The sequence below is a fragment of the Mirounga leonina genome, unplaced genomic scaffold (genome assembly GCF_011800145.1).
Source record: "Mirounga leonina isolate KUSES-001 unplaced genomic scaffold, KU_Mleo_1.0 Mir_91, whole genome shotgun sequence".
Lineage (NCBI taxonomy): Eukaryota > Metazoa > Chordata > Mammalia > Carnivora > Phocidae > Mirounga > Mirounga leonina.
Window position 1 is genome coordinate 49,848,030 of NW_023270839.1, and position 23,051 is coordinate 49,871,080.

General features: G+C 35.7%; 1 protein-coding gene across 6 annotated transcripts in view; it reads left to right on the forward strand.

Annotated features, from left to right (window-relative positions):
* Nucleotides 1-23,051, forward strand: part of SCAPER (S-phase cyclin A associated protein in the ER) — a 486,665-nt gene that overhangs the window by 185,986 nt on the left and 277,628 nt on the right. For all 6 annotated transcript variants that reach the window (XM_034993780.1, XM_034993784.1, XM_034993785.1 and 3 more), the window contains 3 exons: nucleotides 12,310-12,391; nucleotides 14,231-14,383; nucleotides 14,930-15,037. In XM_034993780.1, the coding sequence (XP_034849671.1) occupies nucleotides 12,310-12,391; nucleotides 14,231-14,383; nucleotides 14,930-15,037 (343 nt within the window). The remainder of the gene's footprint in view (nucleotides 1-12,309; nucleotides 12,392-14,230; nucleotides 14,384-14,929; nucleotides 15,038-23,051) is intronic.

A 23,051-nucleotide genomic window follows, 5' to 3' on the forward strand; every position in this document is an offset into this window, starting at 1 on the left:
TTTTTTTTTTTTTCGGTTGGATATTCTTTCCTGCTTTGTTGAAGATTAATTGACCATACATTTTTGGGTTCATTTCTGGAATTTCTCTAATGTTCCATGGATCTGTGTGTCTTTTTTTGTGCCAGTACCATACTGTCTTGATCACTACAACTTTGTAATAGAACTAGAAGTCTGGAATTGTGGTGCCTCCAGCTTTTGCTTTTCTTTTTCAAGATTGCTTTGGCTATCTGGGGTCTTTTGTGTTCCATACAAATTTTAGGATTGTTTGTTCTAGCTCTGTGAAAAGTGCTGGTAGTATTTTGATAGGAATTGCATTAAATATGTAATTACTTTGGGTAATATAGACATTTTAACCATATTTGTTTTTTCAATCCATGAGTATGGAATGTTTTTCCATTTCTTTGTGTCAGCTTCAATTTCTTTCATCAGCATTTTATAGTTTTCAGAGTCCATCTTTGTCTAGGGTTATTCCTAGGGATCTTACGGTTTTTGGTACAATTATAAATGGGATTGATTCCTTGATTTCTCTTTCTCCTCCTTCATTATTGGTATATAAAAATGCAGCAGATTTCTGTATGTTGATTTGGTATCCTGCGACTTTACTGAATTTGTGTATTCTTTCTAGTAACTTTTTGGTGGAGTGTTTTGGGTTTTCCATATAGAGTACCATGTCATGTGCAAATAGTGAAAGGTTTGACTTCTTCCTTGCTGATTTGGATGCCTTTTTTTTTTTTTTTTTTTTTGACATTGGCTGTAGCAATTTCTTTTTCTTTTCTATTTATTTATTTATTTATTTATTTATTTTATTCTTATGTTAATCCCCATACATTACATCATTAGTTCTAGATGAAGTGTTCCATGATTCATTGTTTGTGCATAACATCCAGTGCTCCATGCAGAATGTGCCCTCCTCAATACCCACCACCAGGCTAACCCATCCTCCCACCCCCCTCCCCTCTAGAACCCTCAGTTTGTTTTTCAGAGTCCATCGTCTCTCATGGTTCGTCCACCCCTCTGATTTCCCCTGCTTCATTCTTCCCCTCCCGCTACCTTCTTTTTCTTTTTTTTTCTTAACATATATTGCATTATTTGTTTCAGAGGTACAGATCTGAGATTCAACAGTCTTGCACAATTCACAGCGCTTACCAGAGCACATACCCTCCCCAGTGTCTATCACCCAGTCACCCCATCCCTCCCACCCCACCCCCCACTCCAACAACCCTCAGTTTGTTTCCTGCGATTAAGAATTCCTCATATCAGTGAGATCATATGATACATGTCTTTCTCTGTTTGACTTATTTCACTCAACATAATACCCTCCAGTTCCATCCACGTCGTTGCAAATGGCAAGATCTCATTCCTTTTGATGGCTGCATAATATTCCATTGTATATATGGACCACATCTTCTTTATCCAGTCATCTGTCGATGGACATCTTGGCTCTTTCCACAGTTTGGCTATTGTGGACATTGCTGCTGTAAACATCGGGGTGCACGTACCCCTTCGGATCCCTACTTTTGTATCTTTGGGGTAAATACCCAGTAGTGCAATTGCTGGATCATATGGTAGCTCTATTTTCAACTTTTTGAGGAACCTCCATACTGTTTGGATGCCTTTTATTTCTTTTTGTTGTCAATTGCTGAGGCTAGGACTTCCAGTACTATGTTGGACAACAGTGGTGAGAGTGGATATCCCTGTCTTGTTCCTGACCATAGAGGAGAAGCTCTCAGTTTTTCCCTATTGAGGATGATACTAGCTCTGGGTTTTTCATATATGGCTATTACTGTGTTGAGGTATGTTTCCTCCAAACCTACTTTATGGAGGATTTTTATCAGTAATGGATGTTGTACTTTGTCAAGTGCTTTTTCTGCATCTATTGAAAGGATCATATGGTTCTTATCCTTTCTTTATTAATGTGCTGTATCATGTTGATTGATTTGCAAATATTGGAGCACCCTTGCAGCCTAGGCATAAATCCCACTTGATCATGGTGAATGATTCTTTTAATGTACTGTTTGATTCAATTTGCTTATACTTTATTGAGAATTTTTGCATCCGTGTTCATCAGGGATGTTGGCCTGTAGTTCTCCTTTTTAGTGGAGTCATCAGGTTTTGGTATCAGGGTAATGAATAGAATGAACTTTGAAGTTTTCCTTCCATTTCTGTTTTTGGAATAGTTTGAGAAGAATAGGTATTAACTCTTCTTTAAATGTTTAATAGGGTAGGGGCGCCTGGGTGGCTCAGTCGTTAAGCATCTGCCTTCGGCTCAGGTCATGATCCCAGGGTCCTGGGATCAAGCCCCGCATTGGGCTCCCTGCTCCGTGGGAAGCCTGTTTCTCCCTCTCCCAGTCCCCCTGCTTGTGTTCCCTCTCTCACTGGGTCTCTCTGTCAAATAAATAAAATCTTAAAAAAAAAATGTTTGATAGGGTAGTTCTATTTTTAACTTTTGGAGGAACCTCCATACTGTTTTCCAGAGTGGCTGCACTAGTTTGCATTCCAACCAACAGTGTAAGAGGGTTCTGCTTTCTCTGCATCCTCGCCAACATCTGTTGTTTCCTGTGTTGTTCCTTTTTGCCATTGTGACCTGTGTGAAGTGGTATCTCATTTAGGTTTTGATTTGTATTTCCTTGATGCTGAGTAATGGTGAACATATTTTCTTGTGTCTGTTAGCCATTTGTATCTCTTATTTGGAGAAATGTCTGTTCATGTCTTCTGCCCATTTTTTGACTGGAATTTTGGTTTTTGGGTGTTGAGTTTGTTAAGTTATTTATAGATACGGGATTCTAGCCCTTTATCTGATATGTCATTTGCAAATGTCTTCTCCCATTCCTTAGGTTGCTTTTTAGTTTTGTTGATTGTTTCCTTTCCTGTGCAGAAGCTTTTTATCTTGATGAAGTCCCAATAGTTCATTTTTGCTTTTGTTTCCCTTGCCTCTGGAGACATGTCTAGTAAGAAGTTTGCTGTGGTGAGATCAAAGAGGTTACTGCCTGTGTTGTCTTCTAGGATTTTGATGGATTCCTATCACACATTTACATCTTTAATACATTTTGAATTTATTTTTGTGTATCGTGTAAGATAGTGGTCCAGTTTCATTCTTTTGCGTGTTGCTGTCCAGTTTTCCTAACACCATTTGTTGGAGAGACTTTTTCCCCATTGGATATTGTTTCCTGCCTTCTCAGTGATACTTGTGGGTTCATTTCTGGATTTTCTATTCTGTTCATTGACCTATATGCCTATTTTTGTGCCAGTACCATACTGTCTTGATCACTACAGCTTTGTAATAGTACTTGAAGTCTGGAATTGTGGTGCCTCCAGCTTTGCCTTTCTTTTTCAGGATTGCTTTGGCTCTTCAGGGGCTTTTCTGGTTTCATGCAGATTTCAGAATTGTTTGTTCCAGCTCTGAAAAATGCTGGTGTTATTTTGATGGGGAATGCATTGAATGCATTGAATGTGTAGATAACTTTGGGTAAATATAGACATTTAAGTAATATTTGTTCCAATCCATGAGCATGGAATTTTTTTCCTTTTCTTCCTCAATTTCTTTCATCAGAGTACAGATCTTTTACCTCTTCGGTTAGGGTAATTCCTAGGTATCTTACAGTTTTTGGTGCAATTGTAAATGGGTTTAATTCCTTCATTTCTCTTTCTGCTGCTTCATTATTGATGTATAGAAATGTAACAGACTTCCCTGTGTTGATTTCATATCCTGTGACTTTGCTAAATTTGTGTATCAGTTCTACCAGTTTTTGGTGATTCTTTCAGGTTTTCTACGTGGATTACCATGTCCTGTGCAAAGAGTGAAAGTTTAACTTCTTCCTTGCCAATCTGGATGCCTTTTATTTCTTTTTGTTGTCTGATTGCTGAGGCTAGGACTTCCAGTAGTATGTTGAACAACCGTGGTGAGAGTGGACATCCCTGTCATGTTCCTGACCTTAGGGGAAAAGCTCTCAGTTTTTCTCCATTGAGGATGATATTACCTGTGGGTCTTTCATATACAGCCTTTATGATGTATAGATGTGTTCTCTCTATCCCTACTTTGTTGAAGGTTTTTTTTCAAGAAAGGATGCTGTATTTTGTCAAGTGCTTTTTCTGTATCTATTGAGAGGATTATATGGTTTTTGTCTCTCTATTAATGTGGTGTATCATGTTGATAGATTTGGGGATATTGAACTACCCCTGCCGCCCAGGAATAAATCCCACCTGGTCGTGGTGAATAATCCTTCTCATGTACTGTTTGATCCTATTGGCTGGGATCTTTGTGAGAATTTTTGCATCCATTTTCATCAGGGATATTGGACTATAATTCTCCTTTTTGGTCGGGTCTTTGTCTGGTTTTGGGATCAAGGTAATGCTGGCTTCATAAAATGAGTTTGGAAGTTTTCCTTCCATTTCTGTTTTTGGGAACAGTTTCAGAAGAATATTTATTAATTCTTCTTTAAATGTTTGGTAGAATTCCCCTGGGAATCCATTTGGCCCTGGATTCTTTTTTTTTTAAAGATTTTATTTATTTGACAGAGAGAGAGCACAGGCAGGAGGAGCAGCATGCAGAGGGAGAGGGAGAAGCAGATTCTCTGCTGAGCAGGGAGCCCGATGCAGGACTTGATCCCAGGCCCCTGCGATCATGACCTGAGCTGAAGGCAGATGCTTAACCGACTAAGCCACCCGGGTACCCCAGTCTGGCCCTGATTCGTATTTGTTGGGAGATTTTTGATTATTGATTCAATTTCTTTGCTAGTTATGGGTTGTTCAGATTTTCTATTTCTTCCTGTTTCAGTGTTGGTAGTTTATACATTTCTAGGAATTTAGCCATTTCCTAGTCTAGATTGCCTAATTTGTAAGCATATGATTGCTCATAATATTCTCTTATAATTTCTTATATTTCTGTTGTGTTGGTTGTGACCTCTCCTCTTTCATTCATCATTTTATTTGGGTTCTTTGTCTTCTTTTTGATAAGTCTGGCTGGGGGGTTATCAATTTTTTTTTAATTATGTTATGTAGTCACCCTACAGTCAATCTTGTTAATTCTTTCATAGAACCAGCTCCTAGTTTTGTTGATCTGTTCCACTGTTTTTTTTAATTTCTATTTCATTGATTTCTTCTGTAATCTTTATTATTTCTCTTCTCCTGCTGGATTTAGGCTTTCTTTGCTGTTCTTTTTCCAGCTCCTTTAGGTGTAATGTTAGGTTGTGTATTAGACTTTTCTTGCTTTTTGAGGAAGGCCTGTATTGCTTATCTACTTCTCTCCCATATCCGCTTTTGCTCTATCCCAATGGTTTTTGGACTGTCATATGTTCATTTTCATTGGCTTCCATGTATTTTTTTAAATTTCTTCTTTAATTTTCTGGTTGACCCATTTATTCTTTAGTAAGATGTTCTTTAACCTCCATGTATTTGTGGTCCTTCCAATTTTTTTCTTGTGTTTGACTTCCAAGTTTCATGGCATTGTAGTCTGAAAATGTTCATGGTATGATCTCAAACTTTTCGTACAGTTGAGGCCTGATTTGTGACCCAGTATGTGATCTTTTCGGGGGAGAATGTTTCATGTGCATTAGAAAAGAATGTATATTCTGCTTTAGGATGAAATGCTCTGAATATATTTCTTATGTCCATCTGGACCAGTGAGTCATTTAAAGCCTTTGTTTCTTTGTTGATCTTCTGCTTAGATGATGTGTCCATTGCTGTGAGTGGGGTGTTAATGCCCCCTAATATTATTGTATTATTATCAATGAATTTAAGTTTGTTATTAATTGATTCATATATTTGGCTGCTCCCAAATTAGGGGCATAAATATTTACAATTGTTAGATCTTCTTCTTGGATAGAACCCTTTGTTAAGATGTAGTGTCCTTTTTCATCTCTTACCACAGTCTTTGGTTTAAAATCTAGTTTTTCTGATATAAGGATGGCATATAAGGGTGGCTTCTCTAGCTTTCTTTTGATGTCCTTTGGCCTGATAAATTGTTCTCCACCCCCTCACTTTCAATCTGGAGGTGTCTTTGGGTGTCAAATGAATCTCTTGTAAGCAGTGTATCAATGGGTCTTCATTTTTTTTTATCCATTCTAATACCCTGTGATTTTTGATTGGAACATTTACTCCATTTACATTCAGAGTTATTATTTAAGGATATGAATTTAGTGCCATTGTATTACTTGTAAAGTCATTGTTCCTGTAGATTATCTCTGTTCCTTTCTAGTCTTTGTTATTTTTGGTCTCTCTTGCCCACTCACAGGGTCCCCTTTAATATTTCTTGCAGAGCTAGTTTAGTGTTCATGAACTCCTTTACTTTTTGTTTATCTTGGAAACTGTATCTCTCCTTCTAATCTGAATGACAGCCTTTCTGGATAAAGTTTTCTTGGCTGCTTATTTTTCCCATTTACCATGTTGGATATATCATGCCATGGCTTTCTGGCCTGCCAGGTGTCTGTGGACAGGTCTGATCCTAGCCTAAGTGTCTACCCTTGTATGTTAATGATCTTCTTCTTCTTTTTTTTTTTTTATGTTATGTTAGTCACCATACAATGCATCATTAGTTTTTGATGTAGTGATTATGATTCATTGTTTTTGTATAACACCCAGTGCTCTGTGCAGTTTGTGCCCTCCTTAATACCCATCACCGGGCTAAGCCATCCCCCCAACCCCCTCCCCTCTAAAACCCTCAGTTTGTTTCTTGGAGTCCATAATCTCCCATGGTTAATGATCTTCTTTCCTGAGCTGCTTTCAGAATTCTGTCTCTATTTTGGTATTTTTCAGGTTTCACTATGATATGTCATGGTGTTGACCTATTTTGTTGATTTTGAGGGGAGTTCTCTGTGCCTCTTGTACTTGAATGCCTGTTTCCCTCCCCAGATTAGGGAAGTTCTCAGCTATGATTTGCTCAAATATACCTTCTGTACCTCTCTCTCTTTCTTCTTCCTCTTGGACCCCAATAATTCTAATATTGTCTCGTTTTATGGTATTGCTGATTTCTCAGTCTCCCCTCATGATCCAGTAGTTGTTTTCCTTTCTTTTCCTCAGCTTCCTTCCTTTCCATCATCTTGTCTTCTATGTCACTGACTCTTCTGCCGCATTTGCCCTAGTTCTTAGAGCATCCCTTTTAGACTGCATCTCTGTTTTAAAACATTTTTAATTTCGGCCTGATTAGATTTTATTTCTGCACTAAGAGATTCCCTAGTGTCTTTTATGCTTTTCTCAAGCCCAGCTAGTAACTTTATAATCGTTATCCTGAATTCCAGCTCTGACATTTTACTTATATCTCTATCAATTAGATCTGTGGCAGAGACTGTTAGTTCTGGTTCTTTCTTTTGTTGTGAATTCCTCCTTTTACTCATTTTGCCCAGAGAAGAATGGATGAACAAGAGCACAAAATGAAAAATATCAACCACTACCCAAGCGAAATACACACTAGACAAATCAAAGAGGTCACAAGCCAAAAAAGAAAACAAAAAGAAAAAAAAAGGTGAAAAAGAGGGTATATAATTTCCCAGGTGGACAAAATAGGGTGATTCACTTGGTCCTAGGTATATTTTGGTTTGTTATAAGACACTAAATCCCAAAATTGTGAAGAATGCAAAACTTATATGTATACATATATATAAATAAAATTGAATACAGTGAAAGGAAACAAAAAATGAAGAATGTATCTATAAAATGTAAATCTAAAAATGAAAATTGAAAAAAGACTTAAAAGAGTTGATAAAATAAGAAACTAGTTGAAAAGGAAAAAAGAAAAAAGAAAATTTTAAACTGAAAGAATAAAGACTCATGCAAAAAAAATACCTCTGATTTTTTATACTGTTTTCCCCTAGCATGGGGGTGTTTAAGTTATGAGTGATCTATAAACTTGGTATTCACCTGAGGATCCTGCTGGTCTTCTGGGGGAGGGGCCTGTTGTACTGATTCTCAGGTGTCTTTGCCTGGGCAGAGTTGCACCACCCCTTGCTAGAGGGCTGAGCTCAGTGTAAGCTGCTTCAGTTGCTCTATGTGGCTTTTGTTCCCTGAAGGCTTTTCGCACCACTTTAGAGGATGGAAGTAAAAAAATGGCAGCACCCCACTCTCCAGCCCTGGAGCTGAATGATTTCAGCCCCCACTCTTCACTGCACCCTCAGGGAAAGGCAGTCAGTCCCTCTCATGTGCACCAAACTCTGCATACTCCTGCAGTGCACACCCACACCAATCCTTGGGGTTGGGGGGTGTCTCATTATACCCCACCACTGGCTGGGCCCCTGCTCAGGGAATGTTTGCCCTATCCTGTGCACACCTGTGCCGCTACTCCAAGGGGAAGGAGCCAAATCTCGCAGCAGTTGTTGCTTGCTGGGCCCCTGCTTGGAGAGCAGTCACCTGATTTTGCCATGGTTCATGGTTTATGGCAACACCTAGCTGAGAGGCCTTTCCGGGGCTCGCTAATTGTAGCCAGCTTCCTTGCTGCAATGCTTGGGAGCTCTGCCACACTTAGGCACCCCCGTTCTTTCTGTGACCCTGGGGATTCTGAGACCACACTGTCCCACCTATATTTCTGTCCCACTTTACCACCTGAGCACCTTCCGGCAGGGACCTTCTGCACAGGAGCAGACTTCTAAAAGTTCCAATTTTGTGCTGCACTGCTATATCACTTACCAGTAGCCAGCTTATGGAGGCTCCTTCCCCCCGTGGTTTATCTTTTGATATATCCCCCCTCAGATTCATATGTCCGCACCTTCTACCTTGCAAAATGTGGTTACTTTTCTATTTGTAGAATTGCAGCAGTTCTTTTCTTAGATCTCAGGTTAAATTCACAGGTGTTCAGAATGATTTGATAGACATCTAGCTGAATTCCAGGGACCAGATGAAATGAGGGCCCCCTACTCTTCTGCCATCTTTCCTCCCTCTTCCTAATTAAAGATATTTTCTAATATTTTTTATGATTTTTTGATCCATGAGTTATTTAGAATCATGTTGTTTAGTTTCCAAATACTTGGGGATATCTCCAATTTTCTGTTGTTTTCTAATTAAATCTTTTTTAATTGAAGAATATACTTTGTGTAAATTTAGTCCCTTTAAATTCATTGAGACTTATGGCCTTGGGTGTAGACTATCCTAGAGAAAGGTCCTACATGCTCTTATAAAGTATTTGTATTATGTTGTTGTTGGATGGAGTGTTCTTTAAATGTCAGTTAAGTTAGTTGATTGTTTTGTCTAGACTTCTGTATGCTTACTGATTTTCTGTTTTGTTTTATTAATTTTTGATAGATGGTTATTGAAATTTCCAAATATTTTTGAATTGTCTATATTTTCAGTTTTGACAATTTTTGCTTTATGTATTTTGGTGCCTCAATGTTATGGGCATATAATATGTTCCTGGGCTATTGATTCTTTCATCATCATTATGAAATGTTTCTCTTTGACATTTTAAAAAATATTTCTTGCCTTAACATCAGCTTTTTTTTCTGTTTTAAATATTGCCATGGTCACTGTTTACATGATACGTCTTTTTCTGCCCTTCTACTTTCATCCTTTGGTGTCTTTTTGTTTAAACTGTGTCTCTTATAGACTAAATATAGTTGAGGTTTCCTTTTCCATCTAGTCTAATTTCTGCCTTTTGATTAAAGTGTTTAGTCCATTCTCACTGAACGTAATTATTGATCTGATTGCATTTATGTCTTCTACTTTGATACTTGTTTTCTATGCATCTGAAGCGTTTTTTTCATTCTCTCTTACTGCTGCCTTTTTTGTTAATACTTTTTAGTGCATCATTTAAAATTTTCATTTTTTAAAATATTTATTTATTTATTTGAGAGTGAGAGAGAGCAGAAGCAGGGGGAGGGGCAGTGAGAGAGGGAGAGATGCAGCTTCCCCACTGAGCAGGGAGCCTGACAAAGGGCTTGATCCCATGAGCCTGAGATCATGACCTGAGCCAAAATCAGTAGTTGAATGGTTAACTGACTGAGCCACAGGCACCCCTTTTTCTTGATTTTTAAAACTCTTATTTTAGTTTTGCTTAGTGGTTCCTCTCTTTATTACAGTATTTGTCTTAATTTATGACAGTCTACTTTTGATTAAAACTAACTTAATTTTGGTAAAATATAGCAACTTTGTTCCATTACAGTTCTGTAGCCTTTTCCTCATGTTATTATTGTCACATAAAGTATATCTATATATGTAATAAACTCAACAATGCAGTGTTATAATTATCTCTTTATGTAGTGCCACATTTTTCAAAGAAATTAGATTAAGAGAGAAAATATATTTATTAACATATTTACCATTTCTGGTGTACTTCATTTTTTTTGTGGATTCAGGTTACTTTTTGGCATAATTGCTTTTTAGCTACGTGGGCTTCTTTCAGTATTTCTTGTAAGGAAGTTTTGCTGTCATTGAATTATCTTGCTATTTGCTTATCTGGCAATATTTTGCCTTCATTTTTTTTTTTTTTTAAAGATTTTATTTATTCATTTATTTGAGAGAGTGAGAGAGAGAGAGAGAGCACATGAGAGGGCGGAGGGTCAGAGGGAGAAGCAGACTCCCTGCCGAGCAGGGAACCTGATGCGGGACTCGATCCTGGGACTCCAGGATCATGACCTGAGCCGAAGGCAGTCGCTTAACCAACTGAGGCACCCAGGCGCCCTTGTTTTTGGTTTTTAAAATTTTTTGTTATTGTAGTATATTTGACATTTTCCTTATTTTGAATGATAGTTTTGTTGGATACAGAGTTCCTGGCTTTGTTCTTTTTTGTTTTCAGTATTTTGAATCTTCTGACTTCTGTTTTTTCTGATAAAAAGTTAGTCATTAATTAGATTGGTTTTCATTTGTATAAGGTGAATTGTTTTTTCCTTTCTGCTCTCCGAATTTTCTGTTTGTCTGTAATCAGTTTGACTATGATTTCTCTAGGTTGGTTCTCTTCATGATTATTCAATTCTGTACATAATTAAGTTTGGGAAGTGTTTGGGCTTATTTGTTCAGATATTTAATTTTCATTTCTCTTCAGGCATCTCTGATTTGTCACATTTTCTCAAACTTTCCATGGTTTTGATGACCTTGACAGTTTTGAATAGTGGTCAGGTAGATTGTAGAATGTCCCTCAGGTAGGACTTGTCTGATGTTCTTCTCTTGGTTAGATTGATGTTATAGCTTTCTGGGAGAAAGAACACAGAAGTAACTAAGAATTACCATTTGTAACACGTCAAAGGTTCATGCTGTCAATTTGAATTATCACTAATTTTATTAACCTTGATCCCCTGGCTAAGATAGTGTTTGTCAGATTTCTCCATTGTATAGTTACTCTAAAATTTTTTCTATGGTATCCTCCTTGGAAGCAAGTCATTAAGCATAGCCAATACTGAAAAGGTGGGGAATTATTCTCTACCTCCTTGAGAGGAGAATTCCTACATAAATTATTTGCGATTCTTCTGTAACGGACATTTGTCTGTTCTCTCCTATTTATTAAATGCTTTTTTAAGTGTCAGTGTGGACTTACTTATATTTATTTTATACATTGTGCTATAAACCAATATTATTTATTTTGTTGCTCAAAGTGTTCCAACTTTGGACATTGGGAGCTCTTTCATTTGGCCCCTGTGACCCTTCAACATACTTCATAATTTTATTTTTTGAACACTTTCTTGCTCTTCTGGCACTGCAAGATCCTCCATACTCATCTTGTGTTTTCTCTACTCCACCCCTAGAATCAGCCATTTGTTTAAGGAGTCTTGGTTCCTTTTATTGGAAAGTTTTTTAAGAAAAAACCTCTGTGTTGAGGTTCCCTATTTGTTGAATCATTGCCATAATATTTTTCTTTAGTTTGACATACTTTCTTTTAATTCTTTGAACATATTTGTAACAGCTGTTTTGTAGTCTGCCTACTAAATACAGCATATGGCCTTCTTCAGAGGCAGTTCCAATTGACTGCTTTTTTCAAAGCCTGGTCATACTTCTTTGTATGTCTCATAATTTGTGATTGTTTCCTTTGCTATTTCTTTTGTGTTTGTGAGTCTGTGCCTTTTCTATTCATTTCTTGTGGTTTTAGTGGTTTTTTGGAAGGCAACAGAGATAAATATGTTTTCAACATGCCGTATATAAATGAGAGCTCTAGAGGTAGTATTTAAACCCATACCTGGTATGGGTCCAGAAACCTATTTTTATAACTAAGAATTTGTGTCGCTTCTTAAACATTTATTGAGCATTATATTTGGGACTTAGGCACTCAGAAAAGAATAATTTAAAAAATAATATCCCTTTAGAATATGTAAGCCTCTGTATCCCAATTGTATTTTTTAACTTCATGAGATTTGTTACTCCAAGCAGTTGAGTTTATAATTTTTACTGTCTTTCTTACAGAGATAGGGAAGAACGATTGGCCGCACTCACAGCTGCTCAACAAGAAGCAATGGAAGAGCTACAGAAAAAAATTCAGCTCAAGGTAAGGATATTATATATTTTAATTTGGAATTCTAGAGCTTTCAATGGAGCATGAGGTTAAATTTTTTATTTATGGAATTGTGTAAAAATTTTAATTAATTTTAATTCTTAATATTTGGATAATGAGACATATGATTTGGTTATGATCACTTCTAACTCAGCTATCAAAAAACTAAATTTTTTTTTTTAAGATTTTATTTATTTATTTGGCAGAGAGAGACAGCAAGAGAGGGAACACAAGCAGGGGGAGTGCGAGAGGAAGAAGCAGGCTTCCCGCAGAGCAGGAAGCCCTACGCGGGGCTCGATCCCAGGACCCTGGGGTCATGACCTGAGCCAAAGGCAGACGCTTAACGATTGAGCCACACAGGTGCCCCCTATGTATCTAAAATATATAAAGAGGGGCGCCTGTTTGTATTCCCCCTCTCGCTGTCTCTCTCTCTCTCTCTCTCTGTTAAATAAATAAATAAATAAATAAATAAATAAATAAATAAATCTTTTAAAAAAATAAATTTATTTTAATAAGATAAAACAATGTGGAGAATAATTAAAGGAATTTTAACATTTCTTGTTTTTGTACTAACCAATTTGTCAGTGACTTGAAGGCATTACTATTTGGCTTCTGATATTCATACTTTTAATTATTTACAAATAAACTAGAAGATGATTAGTGTAATTAGTTTCACTTGCTTTTCAGTGCTTGTAAGTTGTGCAATTGTAACTTGGGAAATTATGATTAACTGCTATTTTCTGGAAAGTCTTTAGCATTAGTAATACAGTTTCTAGCAGTATATGTCACACTGTGTAACAATTATTTACACATTGGCTCCTCATGGAGATAGTAAATTTCATAAGGTAGAGGACAATATTTTATTATTTGTGTAGTCCTAGAACTTTTATCATTCATTTAAATTTAATGCAGCAAAAATTTATTGAGCTTTGTGGTAGTTATGGGGTACAGAGATGAGTAAGGCATGATCCTAAGTTTCAAGAAACTCTTAAACTAGTGTGAGATTCAGATGCTGATAATTTCCATATGGATAGAGGTATACTTGGCGTGCTATGGAAGTACAGATGAGGACACTTGGTCTAACATGAAGGGTTTCAGAAGTCAGAGGAAACATTTTAGAGAATAACTCCTGAGTTGAAAGAGAGATGAGTTTAATGGATAGAATAGGTAGGTTCCAGTCGTATGAAAAAGTATGAGCATGAAGTCAGAAGTCTGGAATTGTGTTTTTTTTCAGCTTGGTTGTTTTTCTTTTGTTTGTTTTTGGGGGAAGTCACTGGAAGTGTAGAACAACCAGAAATGGTGTGGTGTGGAGTTAGTGTGGGTAGAGGTCTGTATCACGATGAGGTTTGTCTACTATCAGGATAAGCTTGGTCTTTACATATGGGTCAACATTTCCCATTGTGTATTCCCCAAAGTGCTTCTCCAAAGTATGTTGTAGTCAAATAAGTGTGTAATATGTTGCTTAGTATAGCTAGGTTTAATTGAGTCTTAGAGCACAGAAACATACCAGAGGCTTAGAATAGTTCCATGTTAAAAACCTGTTTAGCTTTAATTTACTGTTCTTCAAATTTATTTGATGATAGAACCTTTTCCACAAAACATTTAACAATCCCCCATGGTATAGTTCTATGAAGCACACTTTAGGAGACGTTACTGTGCATGCAGGAGATATTAAAGGGCTTTATGTAAATTCTTGCTCTTAGTGTTCAAGTTAACACTGAATTAAGACATTCTTCTTTTATTTTAGAAAATTTAATGGAAATACTATTTTTTCAAGTTCTCAGTATAATTTGAATAATTTTTTATATTCTCACACTTTGACTTCATTCACAGCATGATGAAAGCATTCGAAGGCACATGGAACAGATTGAACAAAGAAAAGAAAAAGCTGCTGAGTTAAGCAGTGGGAGGCATGCAAATACTGATTATGCCCCCAAACTGACCCCTTATGAAAGAAAGAAGCAATGTTCCCTCTGCAATGTCCTGGTAAGTTGTCATTATTAATATTGTGATGATATAATTTATTACTAAAGTTTATTAAACTATGGAAATATATTCTCCCAGTCTTTTAAGATTCATACTAAGGCATGTGATGAGTACCACGGATTTCTGTCATGATTTTTATGCAAAGTAAGTACTAGAAAAATAGTATTGGCATTTAGGAGTAGCAGTGCAAAGTGCTGATGCAAGCAGTTGCTGCTGAAATGGCTATACCTGCTTAATTGTTAGCCCAAGCAATATTTTTGGGTACTTGGACCAAAAAAGAAAAGAGTATTTTTAGTGCTGAAACTTGAACTTTGATACTCAGAAGAAATGATATCCTGTTAAGGTTGGCCACGAAGACATAGTTTTTTTGACCATGTATCTTCTAGGGGATTATCAGAATTGTGTTTTAAGGAAAATATTTCTAAGCCTAGTATGAAAAGGCTAGAGTGATCTCAACTTGCATATAGCATACTGGCTTGAATATGTATATTTATAATTAGATATAATTATATGTTGATTACAATTGCTTTGATTTTATGCTTTTAGATCTCTTCAGAGGTGTATCTTTTTAGCCACATTAAAGGAAAAAAACACCAGCAAGCTGTGAGAGAGAATAGCAGCATCCAAGGGCGTGAACTTTCAGATGAAGAAGTGGTAAGCTTTACTTTCATTCATTTACACATATTTATTGAATAATCTAGTATGCTCTCTTTTATTATAAAGAATTGCATGTTTATATGTGATTATTTAAAACTATAACATTTAATAACTAATAAAATATATAAATGTGTCACTTTAGTGTACATTTTAACAAACATAGGAATAAGAGTGTAATACTGTTATATAATTTTAGTGCAAAAAAATGTTATCGTATTTTGATATTTTAATATCAAAGGAACCGGAGTGTATTATGCTAAGTGAAATAAACCAATTGGGAAAGACAATCATCATCTGGTTTCACTCAAATGTGGAATCTAAGAAACAGTGCAGGGGATCATAAGGGAAGGGAGGGAAAACTGGATGGAAAGAAGTCAGAGAGGGAGACAAAGCATGAGAGACTCTTAGCTATGGGAAAAAAACTGAGGGTTGCTTAAGAGGGGGTGGGGGGGGGGAGGGGGTACCTTGGGTGAGGGGCATTAAGGAGGGCACGTGATGTGGTGAGCACTGGGTGTTACACGCAACTGATGAATTGTTGAACAGTGCATCTGAAACTAATGATATACTATGTTATCTAATTTTGACTAATTAAATTTAAATAAAAAAATAGTAAAGGAAAGATTTGTTTAGTGATGCTCTACATTTCTTATAAAATAGTTAACGATATGAATGTCATATAAATTGACACTTTTGTATGAATACAGTATTTAGAAATTTTCAGAAATGCATTATTTATCTACTTATAATTGTTTATAATGGAATTTAGATTTGTATGAATATTTTTATAAATATTTTACATATAGCTGTTATCTAGACATGGATGACATTGCTAATCTATGAATTTGTTGGTTCTATTTGTAATAGCAAATTTCTAAAGCTACCCAAAGATGAGACATTCATGTTTGTCGAGCATCTCTTAAGATGCCCAGGAAAGGTTGTTGTGGTTCTATGAGGGTAGTACCTGTGTATACATGCATGTGTGTGTTTAACTCTTTTTTTTCCCAGTGTAACATATATTAAGAGTACACAAATCTCAAGTATATAGTTTGATTAATATTTACATATGTTTCACTCACATGAAGATATAGATTATTTCTTGTACCCCAGAAGGCTCTCTCATGTTCTGTCCCAGACATGTCCGCAAAAGGTAACTAGTCTCTGACTCTAGCACCATCAGTTAGTTTTGTCTGTTCTGGAGCTTTACTTAAATGTTATCAGTCAATATGAACTTTTTGTGTCTGGTTTCTTTCACCCATCCCTAACTCTGTGAGATTGATGTTTAATGTTTATATGAAGCTATAGTTCATTCTTTTTTGTAGCTTTTTGTCAGTGCTTTCTAGGCAAAGACCATCAGGAACACATCTGTAGTTGAATAAAATTGGGTTTTATTAATTTATTAAAAGAATGGAAAATACATACTATGGGGAGTTATGGAGTTTCTCAATAAGGTGTTAGAATGAACTTATAGGATTTGGGCTTGTGCTAGGTGATTTGGTTGGGGAGGGGAGAGTTCAAGGACTTGGGGCTTTGGTCTGGATTGAATGCTGTCAGGAAGCACAGGTAATTTTGTGGTTGCTTCTTAATAAATCAATAAATCTTAGTGAAATAGGAGCACCAAAGCCACTGTTTTCTCCTGAGTTTCTGGACATGACCAATGCTTGAATGGAAATTGCACATAGTTATTCTCTGTGATTTTCTCCTTTTGAGGATTTTCCCCCTCAAGTTCTAATTACTTTGGCAGCTCAAAACCAAGTTCTGTCTCTTCAGCTCAGTAATGCTGCTACTTTCAGCTTGCACTGTTCTCCAGTGCCAAAAATAGGCATAAGCCCTTAAGGAAAAATCCAGACTGAATGTGGAGCTCATCTCATGTGCTTCCTCTCTTCTAGGGATCATGGTCTCACAAGTCCTGGCTCTGTTGGCTGTTCTTTAATTGCCTTCAAATTGATGTTTTATATATTTTGTGCAACGTTTTGAGTTGGAAGATAGTCCAGTATAAGCCAGTTCACTGTGGCTGGAATTGGAAGTCTCCTAATGTTTAATTCCTGTATATCCATTGTTTGACATGCTTGACACATAGTAAGGTATTTAGTAAAAGCTCATTGAGCTGAGTTGAACTGAAAGGTTATAAGAATGGCTTTAGGTATCACTAATAAAACATGTAATTAATCATCTATTTAGTTTACCTCAAATAAATTTTTGTCCTTTACTCAAATTGTATTGGTATTTTAAGAGTGAATAGTAAGGATTTTTTTTTACTTGAATCATTCATATAATTATCCCCATTCATTATTTAAGTTTGCTGTTTAGAACTAGAGTCATGTGTATGTGTATGCCACTTTGAAAAAATCTTAAATTGCTTTCATTAGTTAGAATTTAATTATTCCATTTATAAAAATTATTTATAATTAAATTCTCTTAATTAAAAAACCACATTATTTAATTTATAACAAATTGTTTAAACATTTTCTGGAGTATTGCTATTATGTAAATTGAAATCTAAATTTTATGTGTTTTACTTCAGTGAGAAAAGTTGAGAAGGAAAGAATATTTAGTTCATGCAATTTGGAAGAAAAATATGCAGTATTATCCAACTTTTGTAGCTATTATAGCATAGCCTGATGTTTAGCTGTTGTGATTTGAGATTTGGTTGATGTGTTCATTTTGTGTACTATTTCAGCTCAAAGGAATTAAATTTTCTTAAGGTTCTCACTTAATTCATGTAGTTATTCTTGGTTATAGCCCTTTCTTCCTGAAAACAAGCATGCAATATAGCATGAATTATGTGATATAGTAAAGCAATTTTGTATTTACTCATATGGAAGTTTCATTTTTAATCAGTGGAGGTATCTGTATAGTAAACATACTTGTTCTACTTAAAGTTATTACTTGTCATCTGTGATGTTTTTATGTTATATACACCTTGTCTGTGACCCTTCTTCTTTGACATGTAAGATTTTATTTATACCACCTCTGACCTAATAAAATTGTACCTTTGACCTTATGCACTTGACATATCAGATAACTTACTCTTGATCTTTGACACATTTTGTTTTAAGCCTGTTAAACATAATAGGTAGCTGCCCAACAAGAAAGGTACATTGTTTCGTGTTTTTATTGTAATTTTACAAGGGATTTTTTCTTGTTTTTTGAGACTTTACAAAAAGAGCGGTTTTATGTTTTATTTTTTTTTCTCTTCATCTTAGAATCCACATGATAAAAGTAGCTAATTTTTGAAAGTCACAACAAATGGGTGCTAGTTTAAATACATTCCAAAATTTAGTTTTTATACATTGCTAAAGAAATAATAAAATATAAGTTTTAACTAAAACTCTGATTTCTGTGTCATCCTGTTTTCACACTGATATCTAAAGAAGCTAATAGTGATTTTTGTGGACATTGAATGAAGTACAATTATATATAGAGAATGAAGTTGAAAAGGTTTTTTTTTTTAATCCATATATTTCTCTTTGTAGGATTCCTTGGCTTTAAAAGCATATAAAGTATACAAGCTCTGTTTGTTAACCTGTGTACTTATATAAAGTTTATTTTCATTTGCTGCATGGATTATAAAAAGGAGTTTCATGAAGGATGTTAACTATAATTTATTGGATGTTTACAAGCAAATGTGATTTTATAAATCCCAAATTAGTATTTCAGTGTGGAAAAATTATGCACATTAGGTGACTGAAAGAAAAAATGATATTTTAAATTAGCAAAACTGTAAACACGTTACTGTATTCAATGAAATGTAAGCTGATTTCTTTCGCCAGAGGGTGCTGGTGTTGAGGTGAAAGAAATCTCCTAGATGTCTCCCAGAATTGAGGACAGTCCAGGAAACAATAGATAATTCCTAATTGATTCGTTTCCTTACCTTGCTTACCTATGTAGAAGCAAAAGTATTTGTTCTCTTTTTTATAATCATGTTAGGAAAGCATTTTGTCTGCTTTTCAACAGAAAATCAAGTCAGATGAACAAACTAGAACTCATTTAGAATTACTCTTTTTTTTCTCCCCAGTACCTCAGTTGGGTACACTTTAAGTTAGATTGGGTAATTATCTAAAAATGTCTTACCCTTTCTTATAGGATATAGCTTCCATTGCCTAAATTTTCTCTTTAATAGGATGGGAAAAATTTTATGGGGTGTGTGTGTGTGTGTGTGTGTGTTTGTGTGTGTGTGTGTGAGAGAGAGAGAATGTGCGAGAGAGAATTGTGTGAGAGAGAACATGTATATATTCAGTGTATAACACACACATATATAGCTGATTGTTAACATATATTTCTTCTAACTTTTGGAATTCTTGTGGTAAATTCACTCACATTGTAACTAGGGACATGCAGAGAATATTTGGCTATTTATCCATAGCTGAGTTAGTCCTCTTCATTGATTTAAAGAAAGATTTTTAACTAGGTAACCAATTTGTTTTAAACTTTAGTTTGACCCAATAATTTAAACAGTTTCTCTGGTTTGTACCTAACCTCTTTTGAATAACAATCCTCGGTCCCCATCCACTTGCTTATACCTGTGTGGATTAAAGGAAGAGTATGGCTTATAGGACCCCATATTACGAGGAAAAGTTGAGGTCTTTCTACGTCTTTTGTCTTTTCCGGTTTCCAGTTTGAGGCCCTTTTCTACCTGTTCACTTAGTCTTCTCTGGGCCATCAGTCCTGAAAAGTGGCTGGTGAACTCTTGATCTGTTCTTTCCACTTAGTGTTCCAGTGGAGCATCAGACATTTATTTACCTCTTCCTGACCAGGTCACCCCTCAGTCTTCTCTGCCTACGTATCTCTGAGTCTTTGCCATAACCTTCATTCTGGCCCTGGCAGGCCTTTTGGCTTCTACCACAGGGTTCATACCACATAAGAATTAAGGACATTTTGGGAGAGCTAAAACACAAGGTCTCTTCCTGATTGCATAGCATGGCCATATTAATGGACCTATTTGGTGTCAGGGACAGGTGGAGAGATCATTTCTTTTGAGAATCAAAATTACACTTTTGGCATTACTCTCACTTAGCTAACACACTGTCCCCCTTAGGATACACATTTAAAAAATTTATTTCTCCTTTTATCTCCACAAATTTTTTTGGCTGGCAAGAAATAAAATTTACTTTAACCACTCCTCCTAATTCCAACCAGGCAACTAAGCCTTAAGGTTGGAAAAAGGAATTCTATATACTGTGGAGTAAATACCACAGTTTGAATCCTCCAGTCTTCATTATTGACATGCAAAAGGACAAGATAGATAAACTTATAAATCTCAGGCTTTTAGCTTGGTTTATAAACCTATTGTCTTGCTACTATTATCTGTTTTACATACCTAAACTGGATTATTATAGAGTGTATTTTTCTTGTATTTAGTTAGAATAAATTCTAACCACCTGTGTACCTGAGTTGTATTGGACAAATGCCATATGCTAAGAAAGGTAAAGTAGATAATTACAGTCATAATTTTGAAATATTACTCCATTAATACCTGTTTTTCCTACTTTTTCTGATGTAATATGACCATTGTACTTTTACTGTTAATAATCACAGTCTCTTTTCTGTATTGGTTTTCTTTTAATAAACATTCAGTTTGGGAGATATTGATCATTAATCAGTGATTTAGAACAAGAAGCCTAAAGAACTGTAGTTTTCTTAAAGTTTTTTCAGATTCTGTGTCATTGGTTTGGTAAATTACAACTATATAATGTTCTCTTCCATGAATCTTTTCTTTCAAACAGTTGCTTTATTTTAAAGTGAAATTTCAAATAGGTAACAAATATCTGCAGTTTAGAAACTTAAGCTCTTTAGTATTTGATAAAACTATTTTGTGACTCCTAGACAGCTCTCGTAATACAATTAAACTATACAGATATGAAAAGCCATTTCAACCCTATTTCTCTGCAAGAGTCCTTGGACTATTACTGTAATACATGCTGGGTTTTTCTTTGCATTATTATGGTTATCAAATTTTACAGTTTGCTTACATTAATTAAGACTATTTTTTCCTCTTTGCATCTGTTTGGGAATTAGAATGGAGTATTCCAAGCTGATAATTTAAGTGTTAAAGTTAATAACATGTTTTGGCTGTTTTTTGTAGCTGATACCCATTGCCTTTACACAGTTAATTAAATACCTAAACACTATTGCTTTTGAAAAGACATAAACCCTTAAACTCCTTAAACTCTTATTCAAGATCATGGTAGCTGGGAATGACTACAACAGTGACTACTTGTATGCATCTACAGATTACACACCAATGCATTCTCATCTGGCTCTTGTGTGTCATTTGTGAGGAGTTGCAGACTTGTGGCCATGGGCAACATTCAAAGACCAAAGCAGTTGTGATGACTTTTGCAGCTGCTCTCTTTCAGTTGGTTGATAGAGGATCAGAAAGGGTCGCAGTGAGATAAATTTATACAACTAAAACTGCTTTTACTTGAATAGTCTCTTAAAGTTTTGTGATATGTACTTCTTTATATGGAACTTTTATGCATACCTAATCTTGAAATCCATAATATGACAATTTCATGTTGGAAGAATAAAGGGAATGAAGGATTTATTAATAGAAGCTTATAGCAGGAACAAGGGTGCCTGGGTGGCTCAGTTGTTTGAGCGTCTGACTCTTCATTTTGGCTCAGGCTGTGATCTCAGGGTCGTGAGATCAAGCCTCATGCAGGGCTCTGTGCTCAGCGTGGAGTCAGCTTGTCCTTCTCCCTCCCTTTCTGCCCTCCTCCCACTCGCTCAGTCATGTTCTCTCTCTCAAATAAATAAATAAATAAATAAATAAACAAACAAACAATCTTTAAAAAAAATAGGAGTTTATAAGCAGGAATATTCTTGCTCTGACAAGTATAGTTGACAAATTAGGCATTTTACCTGCCTAATTTATATAACTCTTATTTTCCTTACTAAATAATTGATTATAAATGCTTTTATTTTGGGGCACATGGGTGGCTCAGTCGGTTAAATATCTGCCTTCAGCTCAGGTCATGATCCCAGAGTCGTGGGATCGAGCCCTGCATCGGGCTCCCTGTTCATCGGGGAGCCTGCTTCTCCCTCTCCCTCTCCCTCTGCCTGCCATTCCCCCTGCTTGTTCTCTCTCTCTGTCAAATAAATAAATAAATCTTAAAAAAAAAAAAAAAGCTTTTATTTTAATTCACACCTTATTAGGTTCTTTATCTGAAATTCAATGGCCAGTATATTAGTTCCAAAGTAAATATTTATAGATCAGATCTTTGATGAGAGTTAATTGAGCTTTAGTAATAATTATTTTGTCAATTTGACTTTGCTTGCAATCGTTAGAGTAGGCACATCTGTTGTATCGGGAAAATCACAAAGTTGTGATTTTCACAATCCCAAAATTTGGTCCTCCCTCTCAAAAAAAATTTTTTTTTTTTAGATACAAAGTATTTCAGCATCAGAAAGGAGTGTAGTAAACCCCACATTCCTGCCACCTAGTAGTTAAATGGTAACACTTCTTTTCTGGTCCCTCCATACTTGGAAAGATGGAAGGGATACAAAGTATATAAAGTGTGAGTGGTGAGGCCAGTTTTAGGGAATAGAGTTAAATCTGTATGTTCTGTGGTGAGAAGTCAATAGATAATCTTAAAACTGAAAAACGAAGAAGTAGCAATACAATATATATTCAGGAATATAGAGAAGAAAGATAAAGCAACCCCCTAAAACCATTGCACCTGGATTTGGGAAAGGAATGGGGAGAGCAGTGGGGAACTTCTTTCTCTGAACCATTGACTATGTAAAATATGTTTGCTGGTAACTTTGACAAAAGCAAAAACATTTTTAAAAAATAAAAGACATACAACAGTGGTAATTATGTATGTGCCCATGTTGAAAAAATCTGTGTTCTGTCCATTGATTTTTGTTCGTGGTTAAATTAGATAACATGTCTGCAACCATAAAAGGCCATCATAGGGAACTTGGATATTTTGGCCAGTTAAAATTAATTCAATTAATTCATCATTCTTTTAAATTTATTGCAGTATCCTTTGATGCCATTAATCCAAAT